General features: G+C 38.3%; 1 protein-coding gene and 1 pseudogene across 1 annotated transcript in view; one reads left to right on the top strand and one right to left on the bottom strand.

The window, feature by feature from the left end:
• The first annotated feature begins 225 nt into the window (after positions 1 to 225).
• The window catches only part of CCNT1 (cyclin T1), a 30,685-nt gene continuing 15,822 nt past the window's right edge, over positions 226 to 15,088 (top strand). Inside the window, exons 1-5 of the mRNA XM_037514651.2 lie at positions 226 to 603; positions 2,856 to 2,937; positions 8,413 to 8,541; positions 12,037 to 12,097; positions 14,267 to 14,329. Of these exons, the coding sequence (XP_037370548.1) occupies positions 443 to 603; positions 2,856 to 2,937; positions 8,413 to 8,541; positions 12,037 to 12,097; positions 14,267 to 14,329 (496 nt within the window). The 5' untranslated portion in view covers positions 226 to 442. The remainder of the gene's footprint in view (positions 604 to 2,855; positions 2,938 to 8,412; positions 8,542 to 12,036; positions 12,098 to 14,266; positions 14,330 to 15,088) is intronic.
• Positions 664 to 2,741, bottom strand: LOC119248153 (60S ribosomal protein L34-like; annotated as a pseudogene).

Here is a 15,088-nt window from a genome sequence, read left to right as displayed (position 1 = left end):
TCACCACCACCACCACGCCGCCTCCTCAGAGCCGCCCGGCGGCGCGCGGGCGGGCGCCTCCCTTCGCCGCAACATCGCTCTGCGCCTCGCCCAGGGCGCGAACGCTCCACTCAGCTCTCGCGAGAGAAAGCGTGATTTTGAACGAGAACTTCTACCCCACCCAACTCCCAAGGGTCACCAGCCCGGCGCCTGCGTCCTAGCTCCAAGGTCTTTCCCGGTCGCCTACTGGCTGTTAACTGGGCTACGGGCTGTCGCGAGGCCCATTCCGGAAGTGGGCCCCGTCCACCGGCGCTCCGCGCGGAAGCGTGTCACAACCTAGCCGTCCGCCTGTAGCGGAAATTCGTCACGTCGCAGTTGCCTCCGAACAGCGGATGTGTGTCGCCGCTTAGGTGACGCTGGGAAGTGCTTGCAGCCTTCGCCGCTGCCTTCTGCTTGAAGCACTATGGAGGGAGAGAGGAAGAACAACAACAAACGGTGGTATTTTACTCGAGAGCAGCTGGAAAACAGCCCGTCCCGTCGCTTTGGCCTGGATCCAGATAAAGAACTTTCTTATCGCCAGCAGGCGGCCAATCTGCTCCAGGACATGGGACAACGTCTTAACGTGTATCCTTGCGGCCTAGGCCTTCGGCCTTGGGAGTCCCGCCTTGCTCGGGCGTCTGGGGCTTAGACTCTGTCGGGGAAGGAAGCGGGGAGAGGTTGGGCAGGCCCCGCAGACCCGCAGCGGAGCGGGCTGAAATTCAGTGTGTGCGGAGGAAGCGAGGCGGAGTTAATTTCCCGCTCGCCGGCCCATGCCACCAGCCCTTGCTGGGAATTCGTGCCCTTCCCGGCTTTGTGCGTTTCACCAGATAGTTTTGAGAAATTCAGTTCCGTAAGAGTTTGTAAAGGATGACCCAGAATTAATATCCCAGCTGTGGTCCAAAATCCATTCCGCCCCATAAGTGCTGTTAAAGTAACCTGTCAATTTCGTGGTTTTCTCGTCCTAAAAAAAGAGGGGTACACCTCGCCTTTGATCTTATGCCCGGCTTAGTGCTTGGCACGCCGATGTTCAGAGAGTAACTACTGTTAGAATTTTATAGAATTCCAGGGGAAGGAAGTGTGTCCGTTTAGATTTGTAGGGATTAGAACCTTGAATAGAATGTCCTTAAAAATCGTTTACAAAATATTGGGTCAAGTTACTCGTAGTGCTGATGTGTTTTCATTTTCCTCATACTTACAAAGATAGTTTAGTGACTTTTCCCCAAGCATTTTTGTTAGGAAATATACTTATTTTGTAGCAGGAAAAAACTAATAGAGACTTAAAATTCCACCCTGAGCGTGAAAAATTACTCTGGGGTGCAACTTTCATTTAAGTGTTACTGTTTTGTTGTTAAGGTTATGCTCACCTCAGAAGAGGTGTCCTGTTTATCGCCCATATCTTGTTTGGTTCTTAAGCATCGGGTCACTACTGAGTTCACCTTTTTAGTTTGAGATGTGGTTTCAGTGCTTACTAGCCCTTGCGTGATGTTATTAAACTTGCTACATCATGGAACTTCTTGGTATTTATACTCCTCATTGTCTTTTAAGTAAATGAGTATCAAACCATTCTACACTGTTTCTGGTCCCATTTTCACTGTGTTATAAGATTTGGTTGTCGGAGAGAAGTGGAACTGAAAAGTTAATTGCTGGAACTTAGAAGGTGAGGAGATAGTAAAAACATACTTAGGACCAGAACATTGAGGGTATTGTAAATCATGTGAAGACATATTCTGAGCTAATTATCACCATTGCAGGATTTTCAGTAGGTAAATGATAGATAGAAAGGTTTAGATCTTGGGCCTCCCCGGTGGCGCAGCGGTTGAGCGCTGGGTTGCGAAGCTGCCCGCGGCCTCTGCGGCGCCGGTTCGATCCCCGGCTGCTCCCCGGCCACCGGAGGAGGATCCCACATGGTGCGCAGACCTCTCCTGCCACCCGCTGCTCCCCTCAGCAGTGTACTTCAGCCCTTCTGCCTGCTCTGCTCCCCGCTCTGGCTCTGGTGAATTCTCTCACCCTCCCGCGCTTCTGACTGTACCCAGTGCATGTATAAACAAGACAAACAAATATAATAAATAAATAAATAAAAACATGCCTCTATAAAAAAAAAAAAAAAAAAGAAAGGTTTAGATCTTACATAGTTTTTTTCATAGTCCATACATGCTGCAAAGTGTTGCTTGTTTAGCAAATTTGTATTGAGTAACTGGTGTGTGTAGGCATTGAGGTAAGTGTCAGTTGACAGTTAATCATTTTTCTTTTATTTCTCAAAACTTTTTTTTTTTTATTTGGCCTTCTGACTCTGGGCTGTGCCTTCAACACTTTCACAACAGTTTTCTGCTCCTCAATAAGAAAAACCTGCTTGATCCTGTCCCACACACATTTAGCCCACATGGAGACACTGTAGGCCCGTTTTTTTCGTTTTTGACAGCCTCATAAGAACTTTAGTTCTCACAACATGAACTCCTTGAAAGTGGGTCTGGGCACACACCAGTTGTGGCTGTTGGTGCTTTCTTAACCTTGGTATAAAGGTAAACAATTCTATTACTAGGACTTAGGGGCAGCCTAGTTTTGTTAAAAGCTGTATTGTAGGATAGCCTGTGATGGTATGTCAAGTACTGGACCGTTCTGAATGCTTCTAGATAACTGTTCCCAGAAGAGGGATAGTTAATAATTTGGTTAAAGAAGACAAACCTCTTTAATTTTGAGAGGTAAGTATTATTTTCATTTAGCATTTACTGTACTTGGTCACATGATCCCTTTGGGAGGATATAGAAGTTGGATTTTTTGGACTTGTACTGCTTGCCTGCCTGCCTGCCTGTTGTGGGACCTTAACTTGAACATTTTAGCTCTCAATTGACTATCAACACTGCTATAGTATACATGCATCGCTTCTATATGATACAGTCGTTTACACAGTTTCATCGAAATGTAAGTATAATTTTTTTATATGATATAGTTCTTTTGTGATTGATTTCAACCTCATTTCTTTTTGGTTGATCTTTGCTGCTGATATTTGAAGTTTAGAATTTAGGGTTCATCACTTTGATTATGTGTCACACTGCAGTTCTGAATCCAGCCTTCAGATTTTCTTGTCAAGTATCTAGCTAGTTGTTTGGTAGTTTTACTGCATCCTTAGAATAGGTGGATTCTCTAATAAAGAAATAGAATGCTTTGGGCCTCCCCGGTGGCGCGGTGGATTGAGCGCCGTGCTGTGAAGCTGTCCACAGCCTCTGCAGTGAGGGTTCGATTCTTGGCCAGCCAGGGAGAAACCCACATGGCGCGGCAGACCTCTCCCGTCTCGCCCACTGCTCCCCTCAGCAGTGTCTTTGGTCATTCTGCCTGTTCTGTTCCCCGCTCTGTCTCTGGTGAATTCCCTCACCCTCCTGCGCCTTTGACTGTACCACAGTTCTTGTATAAATAAACCTTTAAAAAAGAAAAAAAAAAAGAACGCTTAAATTTAGCATTTTTGGGTTGGGAAAAGAGCATTAAAAAGAAAACCAGGGCCTCCCCGGTGGCGCAGTGGTTGAGCTCTGGGTTGCGAAGCTGCCCGCGCCGCGGCCTCTGCGGCGCCGGTTCAATCCCCGGCTGCTCCCCGGCCACCAGCGGAGGGTCCCACATGGCGCGCAGACTTCTCCTGCCGCCCGCTGCTCCCCTCAGCAGTGTACTTTGGTCCTTCTGCCTGCTCTGCTCCCCGCTCTGGCTCTGGTGAATTCTCTCACCCTCCCGCACTTCTGACTGTACCCAGTGCATGTATAAACAAAACAAACAAACAAACAAATAAATAAATAAAACATGCCTCTATAAAAAAAAAAAAAGAAAAAGAAAACCATTCTGGGCCTCTCTGGTGGCTCAGGGGTTAAAATCTCAGTGCTCTCAAGCTATCCCCAGCCACTGGGCATCAGTTTGATTCCTGGCCAGGGAGATACCCACATGGTGCAGCAGACCTCTCCTGTCTCACCCACTGCTCCCCTCAGCAGTGTATTTCAGTCAATCCACCTGTTCTGCTCCACACTCTGTCTCTGGTGAATCCTCTCACCCCCTGCACTTCTGGCCTACACACCAGTTCTTGTATACATAAAGACATAAAAATAAATTTTTAAGAAAAAAGAAAACTGTGCTTATGTAATAATACCATCATAGAAAAAAATGTAAATTATTTAGATATTCTGAACATCTGCTTAAAATTCCAATCATTGGTTGGTTGGAGGGGGAAGGTACATTATGTGATAACGGGGGGATGACTTAAGATTGGGAAAAGAAAATAATAGTAATAAAGGGATTTTTTTTTTCTGGACAGAACTGTAAATAGTACTATTTTCAGTTTTGCTCTCTGAAATGGTCCTATTTAACATTGTTGTAAATGACTTGGAAGCGAGTGCATAGTGATATCCCAGTTGCAGGTAAGACTATGTTTGTTTAATAAAATCCCAAGATAATAAGGCTAAACTTGATGAACACTGCATATGGACTTGTGAGTCAAATATTCGATTTTATTTTTTAAAAGTTACACTTTTAATGAAAAGTGTTTCAGATTTATCCTTAGCATGATGGGCTTTAAGTTCTTTTTCTGTGCAACGGGTAGCTGGATATTCTTATATTTTAAGGCATTGGCAGATACAGTATTGGGAGTAACAATAGAAGAAACCCTTTACATTTGTGGATTAAGTTTTCTGTATTTTTGTTGGTAATCCAGCCTGCCTCACTGTCCTCTACCGTTAACTTCAACTCTACCTCTTATTGCAAGTACACCGTTTTTAAGAGATAAGTATTTAATGATATAGTCGGATAGTACTAGATGAAAAGGTAAGGGTAAAGAATACATTTGAAGAGGAACTCCATAGCTGTCTTGGTAGTTACAAAGTTTTTCTACAATTCTTCCCTTTTATCATGGTGAAAATTTAAAATCCAGATGAAATATATCTCAGATCAGTTTGCCTTCTATCTCTTTTATCTCTGTATCACACACATTGACTACTTTTACTTTTTAAATTATTGCGACTTTCCTTTTTTCCTATGTATTAATCTTAGCAAGGGCAGAAGTTCACTTTTCTGTGTATTCTCCAAAGTATCTTCAGTAAACTTGTTGAATGATTTGGCCACTATCCAGTATAGAGATACTCTTGGATGGCATGACTTTTTTCCAACACCACTTAATTTGGTGTTGTTATCTTTAGAGAATTGATTTTAAGCACATTCTGGAATTAATGGATACCAAAAATATCACCGTTGTGCTATGTGAATTCTAAGAATTTAGCTGTGATGAATCCATATTCAAATTTGAAAGGACTTAGTACATTATAGTGCCATTGACATATATGCTTATCAAGTTCCCGTGCTTTTTGTTATTTTTTTTATATTATTACAGAAGTAGTAAATGCTCATGCATTATAATTAAAATACAGAAATGTATAATGTTAAAAGCCAAAACTTGTCTGTTATGCCACCCTCTATTGTTAATCATTGAAGACCTTTTGGACATGCAGTGTCCCAGACATTTTTCTGTGCATATGTATTTCTTTCTTTTTTTTTTTAAGTGGGAAGGAACTGTATTTCTATATTAAAAAACACTTCTTAGTACACTATTCTTAGTGCACATCACCTAATGGTCTATATTAAATATTTTTTCATACTGGTTTCTCAAAATTTTATTTGGTCACATAGTATTTCCTTGTATAGGGACCGTAATTTATTTTACCAGTTCCCTATTGTAAATGTTTGGTTTGTCTAGTTTAATACATTATAAATTATGTTACATAAGATAATCTTGTACATACATGTGACATGTCACTATTTTAGTATAAATTCCCATAGGTAAATGGCTATGTCCAAGGGTATGATTTTAAGATTTTTTGTTGTGTCAGTTTGCCTTACTGAAAGATTATACAATATATATTGTTTCTAGCACTATAAGAGAGGTTCCTTTTTTCTAATACCCTCACTGGCAACGCATATTCTTTACTTCAGGAAATACTAAGTTCTACCTGCTTATCAACTAGGTGGTACAGTGCTGACAAAGATGGAGGGAATTCCTAAGTTTTCTTAATTTACAATTCAATTAATGATGGTGAGCTTGTTGGTCATTGTTATAAAATTGAAAAATTAACTTTAATAAAATTGTTGATTCTCTTTACCGTTACTGTTCTGATTTTCTTATCTATGAGTTCTCTATATGTTAGAGCTGTGATTACTTATCTCATTTTGTTGTAGCTCTTTGTTTCTGATGTTTTGGACCCTAAACTCCTGCCTTTTTTTTTTTTAAGTCTTAAGCATTAAAGTATAACAGCACAAAGATCTGAAGTGTGCACTGGTTACTTTTTTCATTATTCTATATATGTAGCCGCTGCTTGAATCAATAAGCTGGAAGTTGTGGTTATTAATTGACTGGTCTATTTTCACTTAAATTCTCCTTTTGAGAAGAAATTCAACCTCATTAACTGAATTTCTATATGTATTGTCTTAAATGTTTTCAAATAGGGGAATGTAAAAATAGAGGTGATCAACTGTGTGTGTGTTGCATTTTATATATTTTAAAATATGATGTATTTTAATAGGTAACAAATTTGATTGGTGTATTTTACTTTTGTTAGTTGACACTTAGAAGGCCAAGCTTTGTGGTTAAGAGGATAGGTTCTGGAGTCAGCTCTTTTACAACTTGATTTGGATCTTTGCTGCACTGCTTGCTAGCTGTATGGCTTTTGGCAAGTTACCTTTGTTTCAGTTTCTTACCTCTTTAGAGTCAGTAATAGTGCTTATTTTATGGAGTGGTTAATAGGCTATAAGTGAATTAATTTATGCATGCTTGCACATGTCAAACAAATAAATATTAACTGTTATTCTTTTAAAATGAAAAAATCTTATACTCTTAACTGGTGTAAGGATTCCTTTTAGAAACTTCTTTTGATGGAAAAATGCTTCTTTGATAAGCTAGCTTGGTAAATGATTCCATGGGGAGCAGTGAGTACTTATATTGTTAATTGTACAAAAATTAGATTGAAATTTATCTCTTGTAGTCTTTCATTTAATGGAATTTATTATCTTGCCTTATCTGCCCATATTTTAGTTAGCTCCTTTGAAATATATTTTTAGTCCCTTGGAGGCTTATATTTTAGTGAGTTGTCCTTTTCATTTTCTTTGTTCAGTTATAAAGTTCTGTTAATTTTTATATTGTTACTGTTTTTCCTCTCCCTATCAATGTATTTGTTATAAAATTAAAGACAATAAAAAAGAAAATGATTTCCCTATAACCTACTCTTCAGAGATAATCCTGTTAATATTTCAGTATATCCCATTAGAATTTTTTTTGTGCATACAAATACCCATATATTTAGTGAAGCTCTATTACTTTTCCAATGTGATGCCTGTGTTTTTTCCCCTTTATTTCTACTGCTGGTGCTTAATCTCAACTTTACTTTTTAATGTCTGGATTAATAACATTTTTTCTTTTGCCAAAATTCACTTAGTGTATCTCATGTTTTTCTTCTTTTAGTCCCACCTGCCACTGGATTGCTCATTCTAATATCTTTTAAACTGTATTTTGATTTTTTTCTAAAATCTTTAGTTTCACTCTTGTTAAAAATCGAATGAAGTGGAAAATGTCAAGCTGACCTGTTGATTTGCTGAAGTTGGGACATAGCCTGTATGTACTGAAAGTTTCAGGGAATAGCTGATAACACGTTCAAGGCCACACTCCTGATTCATACATCCCAGCTGACTGTACCCCTTGCTTTAGACAATAAATGTTCTGTTGCTTAATTGCTGGGGGCCCAGACTTTGGTGAGAAATCACCTCTGAACCCACTGGTGTAAAGCCCGCCAGCATTAATAAAGAACTTCCCTTCTCCTCTCTGAGTGCTGCCTGATAACCTGACAGAATCCTGCCATAACACTAATTCCTGAGGTTTCCCAGATCACTAGGCTACCTTTCTGTTATATTACTCTAATTTCTTACATTGATTAGTGTCTGAGTTTTTCTCCCCCAAGTGCCTTTTATGTATCACCTCTTGGATATATAATACTGTATTTCAAATTCCTTTCTTAAAGCTTTGTGTTTCCACATAATTAGGTCATTCAGTTACAACAAATTCATTGTTTTATTAAAGTGTACAATTCATTGGATGTTTCAGTTTACTCCTTTGAAAAAAGTGGAGTGCTTTGATACAAACTTTATAATAAAGAATCTTACTTAAAATATAAAGTCGTCTGTAGAGCTTCTAATGAGTTTGTTGAAGGTTTGGTTTTCCAAAGTGGACTAATAGATAGGAGAGGGCCAGACATGTAAGTAGAATTAAAAACAAATAAGAGATGATGAAGTTGGGGCAAACAAGGGGCTTGATTTGAGACTTAGTTCTGTTTTAGATCTAGAAATAAACAAGTAATAAATGTGATTTATTTTCTTTCCATCCAGTCTGTGGCTCCAGCAGCCTTATTTCTAGCAGCAAAAGTAGAGGAACAGCCAAAAAAATTGGAACATGTCATCAAGGTAGCACATGCTTGTCTCCATCCACAGGAATCACTTCCGGATACCAGGAGTGAGGTAGGGAATTAACTACATGTAACTTTTTTTTTCTTTAATTAGTTTTATAACTGAGTCTGGAATAGTAGCTGTTAAAGGGACCTTTATTGTTTTTTCCTTATAAAAAAAATCAAAGAAATTGTATGGAAAAAGTTAATTTTATTCATTGTAATAAAATTGGAAATTGCAGAAAAACACGGGAGAAAATGTATCACCCAGAAGGAATTTGGACCACAGATATTTAAATGAACCATTACTATTTGCAGCTTCTTTTCTGCAACTATTCATATATATATATTTTGTTATTTTCACTTATTATATCCCATATTTTTCCCATCTTATTAATTCTCCACTTTCTTTAAATGTTGAGAGCATTTTATCATATGCGTATGTATGAAAGCCATTCTTTGTTCTGAGGATAATTTCCAGCTTTCACCACTATGATTTCTTTACAAAGAATAGCTGTACGGATTTTTGTTAGAAATTAAAAAAGAGTTCTGTTACTTTTTTTTTCTTTTTTAAAGATTTATTTATTTATTTATTTATACATACATACATACATACATACATATAAGCACTGGGTACAGTCAGAAGCGCGGGAGGGTGAGAGAATTCACCAGAGCCAGAGCGGGGAGCAGAGCAGGCAGAAGGACCAAAGTACACTGTTGAGGGGAGCAGCGGGCGGCAGGAGAGGTCTGCGCGCCATGTGGGACCCTCCTCCGGTGGCCAGGGAGCAGCCGGGCATCGAACCGGTGCTACAGAGGCTGTGGGCAGCTTCGCAACCCACCGCTCAACCGGCAGCTTCGCAACCCAGCGCTCAACTGCTGCGCCACCGGGGAGGCCCTCTGTTACTTTTTTTAAACTCTTAGAGAAATTACAAAAGTTTTATATGTTCATTATAAAAGAATCTAAAAACCATTCAAAGTCAAAGTTAAAGGTCATCCAGTTCTGGTATATATATTTTCATACGTTTATCATCATATGCATGTACACATGGCTTTTTTCCCATCCTTCCTTGACTTAAAGAAGTGAAACTCGGGGCCTCCCTGGTGGTGCAGGGGTTAAAGTCTCAGCACTGTCAAACTGTCCCCAGCCATTGCACAGCAGACCTCCTGTCTCGCCCACTGCTCCCCTCAGCAGTGTATTTCAGTAGATTCACCTGTTCTGCTCCTCACTCTGTCTCTGGTGAATCCTCTCACCACCCCCATACCTCTGGCCTACACCCCAGTTCTTGTATGCATAAATAAATAAAAACAAATCTTTTTTTAAAAAAGAAGTGAAATTCTCCTGACTAATTAGGGGCTAATATCAAAACAAAAATGAAAACCCTTCCAACCTAAAAAACAAACAATTTCTTTAATGTGTCTTAATATACAACTCCATTTATCTGCTTAGTAAAGGATGACTGATGCATCCAGTGTGAGATACTTAATAATCCATATTAGGAATAATCCATAATTAATAGAAATCCATAATTTTTCTCCAACTACTTACAAGTGCCAGACTTTTCATTTTCTCACAATTCATCACTCCCCACTCACTGACTTCAAAAATCATGAATTAATTGTTTTGCATAGGAGTGTCTTTGCTGCCTTCATTTTTCTTTTCTTTTTTTTTTTTTTTAAAGATTTATTTATTTTTTTTTATTTATTTATACAAGCACTGGGTACAGCCAGAAGCGCGGGAGGGTGAGAGAATTCACCAGAGCCAGAGCAGGGAGCAGAGCAGGCAGAAGGACAGAAGCACACTGCTGAGGGGAGCAGCGGGCGGCAGGAGAGGTCTGCGCGCCATGCGGGACCCGCCTCCGGTGGCCGGGGAGCAGCCGGGGATCGAACTGGCACCGCAGAGGCCGCAGGCAGCTTCGCAACCCAGCGCTCAACCGCTGCGCAACCGGGGAGGCCCCTGCCTTCATTTTTCTTTTGGGCTGCACTTGTAGCTCTTGCTGAAAAGAGTTATTGCTCTGGACTTATAGTTAGATTTGAGATTAGTAAGTGCCATTGCTCCAATGAATTGATCATAAAAACAAAATTTTATTTTAATAAAATAAATCTTCACCTTTTTTTTCCTTCGCTAAAATGTATTTACATAACTTCTTATCTAAGAATTTTGTGAGATGATTAAGAGGAGATATTTTCTTCACCATATGGAAGGAGAGCTAACATAGTCTTTAAGTCCTTACTTGACATATTCAAGATCATAAAGTTAAGTGGAAAGTTTATATCACCTGTCTCTCTTCACTCTTGACCCAAGTCTTGCTCTGCTAGAGTTCAAGACCAGTGCTGTCCAGTATAAATATGATAGGAGTCACATGTCATGTAAAACTTTTAACCTTTCAGTAAACTTCATTTAAAATTTTAAAATATGAGGTGGTTTGCTTATCTGTGTTTGAAGACCCCAACTCTATCACATATGTCCTTGTGGCTGTCTTTACCCCTGCAGTCTTAAGTCCGTCCCAGATGACTGGCTGATTTTCCTGGCCTGCCTGACTGGAAGGCACATTTGCTATTCATTTGCACCTTTGCCTCTATCAAGTATGATCCTTGCAGGGACAGAAGTTCTCCAGGGCTCTCTGTGTTTTGTTGTTTACTAATACTCATGGTGGTTGTAATTGGCAAATGTTGTTTTCATGGGAATGAAAAGAAAAACCCAAAAACTTCTGAAATGGTTTTCTTTTAATCAATGGTGTAGTGTTTGCAACTGTGGTAAATTTAATGTAATGTAAATTTGTACCTTTCCTCTGACTGCTGCTTAGGTAGCCAGTTGTTTTGACATGTGCTTCTCCTGCCATAGAATAAATGATAACCTTTTCTTCATAAATTTTAATTTTTAGCCTGCAAACAACAACAACAAAATAAAACCTTTAAATAAAAGTGAAATTAATTTTAATACTAGTTTATTTAATGAATATATCTAAAATTACTAAAATGTTATTAATGACATAATTCACATTGTTTTCACTATTTTTAAAAACTAAGTCTTCAAAACCAGGTGTATTTTACACTCATAACACATTGTAATTTAGTCTAGGTACAATTCATTTGTTCAGTGATCATGTGTGGATAGTGGCTCCAGTATTGACCAGTGCAAATCTGAGGGAAAATTTTATTTCCCTATGAACCTTAGAAATCTAGCATTAGCCCAAAGGGGAAGCTTAGTAGGACTCCCTTGCTTGCAGTGATATAGGAAGGCTCTGCAAATATCTTTTGATAATGTTGTAAAAAGATATTTCTTTAATTTTCTTTATATCACATGAACTTTAAAATCTAAAATTATCCAAATCACTGGTGCTTTTTAAATAGCCATTTATGAATAAAGTGTTAACTCTCAATATATCATTTTTTTTTCCTTTTAAAAGGAGAATCTACTGAATAGGGATAAGAATTATATTTCTGTTCCTACCATAACTCCTAACTCCTTCACTACTTTTTTGTCTTTAATTTCCCTGGGACGGGTTATTGGAATGGGTTATACTTTATATATTGTGGGGGAATAATTGATCTGTCTTCTCACCTGCAGGCTTACCTACAACAAGTTCAAGATCTGGTGATATTAGAAAGCATAATTCTGCAGACTTTAGGTATGTTTATTTCCCAGAAAATGTTAAAAAATAGGTAATGATAAGAATTAAAATTTTGTTAAATGGAAAAGAAAATCTTTTGAGAAGGTTTTTCTAACTATAGAGTTGTGGAGTTCAGAATTTAATCTTGGCCTGTACTATATATAGCAAAAATGAAGGCATAGTTTGCCTTTGAAATAAATTAGGTTCTAGGGTTTATGATTTGTTTTTTAAGATATGACATTTTTTAACTTTTTAATAAACAATGGCAGAAACTATATAATTCTTCCTTTTATGGGTTTTTGTAGTCTGTCATATCTAGATAATAAGCATTGTTTCTAAAATTGGTAAGTATTTAGAATAGCAGAGTATAAGTAGAATTCAAGCTGTAGTGATTAATGAACAATCCTCTTGATGCTCTGTTATTAGTTATTTTCATCAGAAAGACTACCTTTAAAAGCTTTAGCAAATATGAAAAATAAAGATTTTTTTTTCTAGTTCTTTTGGGCTTTCATTTCTTCTTGGGGTGGGGGGAGAGCTCACGAGTTTTATGGAAAGTTACTTGTACAGCTGTATTTATTGCATACATACACACACAATGAGTTTTTCAAAGTTTATTTCTGAAGTTAATTTCTGCTTATTAAATTTTACTTTAAATTATCTTCAATGTAACCGCATATTAGGGGACAATAACATTTTTCTGGCAGAATAAATTTTATTATTTATTTATTTATTTTAAAGATTTATTAATTTATGCATACAAGAGCTGAGGTACAGGCCAGAGATACGGGAGGTGAGAGGATTTACCAGAGACAGAGCAAGGAACAGAACAGGCAGAGTGACTGAAATACACTGCTGAGGGGAGCAGCGGGCAAAACAGGAGAGGTCTGCTTCGCCGTATGGGTTATTCTCTGGCTGGCCGGGAATTGAGCTCATGATGCAGAGGCTGTGGATTGCTTCATAGTGCGGTGCTTAACCCTTTGCGCCACCAGGGAGGCCCCAGAATAAATTTTAATATTTCAATGTGAAAACCAGTTAGATCCAATTTGCAGGAATCAGTTATTTAAAATAATTCACATCATGTAAGTTTCTCAGTAACATTTCATTAATCTAGAAAGTTTTATCCATATATGCAAAAAGAGAAACTTCATGAAAATTGCATGTAGACGGGCCTCCCTGGTGTTGCAAGGTGTTAAGTCTCAGCACTATCAAGCTATTGGCAGCCACTGTAGCATGAGTTCAATCCCCGCCCAGGGAGCTAACACACATGGCGCAGCAGACCTCTCATCTCGCCTGCTGCTCCCCTCAGCAGTGTATTTCAGTCATTCTGCCTTTTCTGCTCCACACTCTGTCTCTGATGAATTCCTAACCCTCCCTGCACCTCTGGCCTACACCCCAGCTCTTGCATGCATAAATAAATAAATCTTAAAAAAAAAAATGTATATGGACACTGATCCACTCTAATTTTGAGAAAGACCATTTGGGCTTGGTTAAAATTGATGATACCTATTACAATTAAGATGATGAAAAGGAGGAATATAGAGAAACCAAACAAAAGGGTCAAAGAAAAACCTCGAAAGCTGACCTTAAAGTTAAGGCATCTAGGGGGAGAGTGTGAGGATGATGGGTGAAAATGGGGTTGGGGTGGGGGAGAACACAGTGGACTATGGTGGATGACTATGGGTGCTTTGGTGATGGGAGAGCTACGGCGAACACACCTGAGGGGAGAAATCCTCCACTGGCAAAAAATTGCCAAGGATGTAAGAAAAATTTCATTAAAAAAATAATTTAGAACAAAAATGTAATGAAAAGGAGCAAAACTAAGTGAGAGAGGACTAGGTTTTAAAGTTTTCTCAAGGGTCAGCTTTAGAAGATAGTAATCATTTAAATGTCCACCTCTTCCAGCCTTATTCTGTTGTCCCCAAGAAATTGTTTTGTTTAGGGATTATTTGTTCCCCAGGGTCTTGAGACTGCATTGGCTTTATTATCTTAGTGGTATCTTCTGGCTCAAAATATAAACAGCGTTTGAGATATGTGTCTAAGAGAAGAGCTTGCTGCATCGCTGTGTGTTTCTCTTAGGTTCTGAATAGGAATTTGGGTAGAGGAAAATGGAGACCTTTAATGATGATTCAAATATAAGAAGTATAAAATGTCTTGATTATCATTAGAGTTTATTTTTGTTTTTTTAAGGCTTTGAACTAACAATTGATCACCCACATACACACGTGGTAAAGTGCACTCAACTTGTTAGAGGTGAGTAATCCCAACCTGAGATTAATGTCTTAAATTGTTTTGTTTTGTTTTTTTCCCCATCACTTGGAGGGCGTGATTTGCTGTGGACAAAACATAGCAGTTTTATTCAAAAGTTAAACTGAAAGGCCTGTCTAAATCAAAATGAGTGATTCTGACAGGAATTTCGGTTGTGTTCTTATAAGATTAATGTTTTTAGGTGCTCTTCAGTTAAAGAGAGTTAACTTTTTAAGGATGTTTGGTCAAAACTGAGGTAAAATTTGAGAAGTCATTAAATCATAAGTATCTTAACAGCAAATTTAAGGATGTCTTGTGGTTGGGATCTTAATTTGATTCTAGTGTTATTGTCCTACACGCTCTTAAAGGCATCCAGAGCATCTTCTAGAATTTATTTGAACTTCTTTCCTTGCTGACAATCCCTTAGCAAGACTTTCTTTTTATTCTAATTTAGCCTTAGTAGTTAATAATTGCTTGAAAGCTAGTTCCACTATTTAGTTTAAATAGTATTGTCAAGATAGTTAGACACCATTGAGTGCCTTTTATAGTTTTGTGGACCACACCAATTTTTAGCATCATTTTGTATTAAAGTTCTCCAGGTTTTCCTGATTTGTTCTTTATATTTTCAAAGTATTAAAAGGTTTAAGCAAAAGTTGGGTTAAATAGAAATGAATATTTGTTAATATTGAGAAGATCAAATTTTAAGAAGATTAAAATTTGCTTTGTCCTCCAGAGCAGTAGGAATGTATTTTTTTTTTTTTGTTT

This window comes from Talpa occidentalis, unplaced genomic scaffold (assembly GCF_014898055.3).
Source record: "Talpa occidentalis isolate TD23 unplaced genomic scaffold, MPIMG_talOcc4v2.1 talOcc4.16, whole genome shotgun sequence".
Taxonomy (NCBI): domain Eukaryota; kingdom Metazoa; phylum Chordata; class Mammalia; order Eulipotyphla; family Talpidae; genus Talpa; species Talpa occidentalis.
This window is presented reverse-complemented; position numbering and strand designations above follow the sequence as displayed.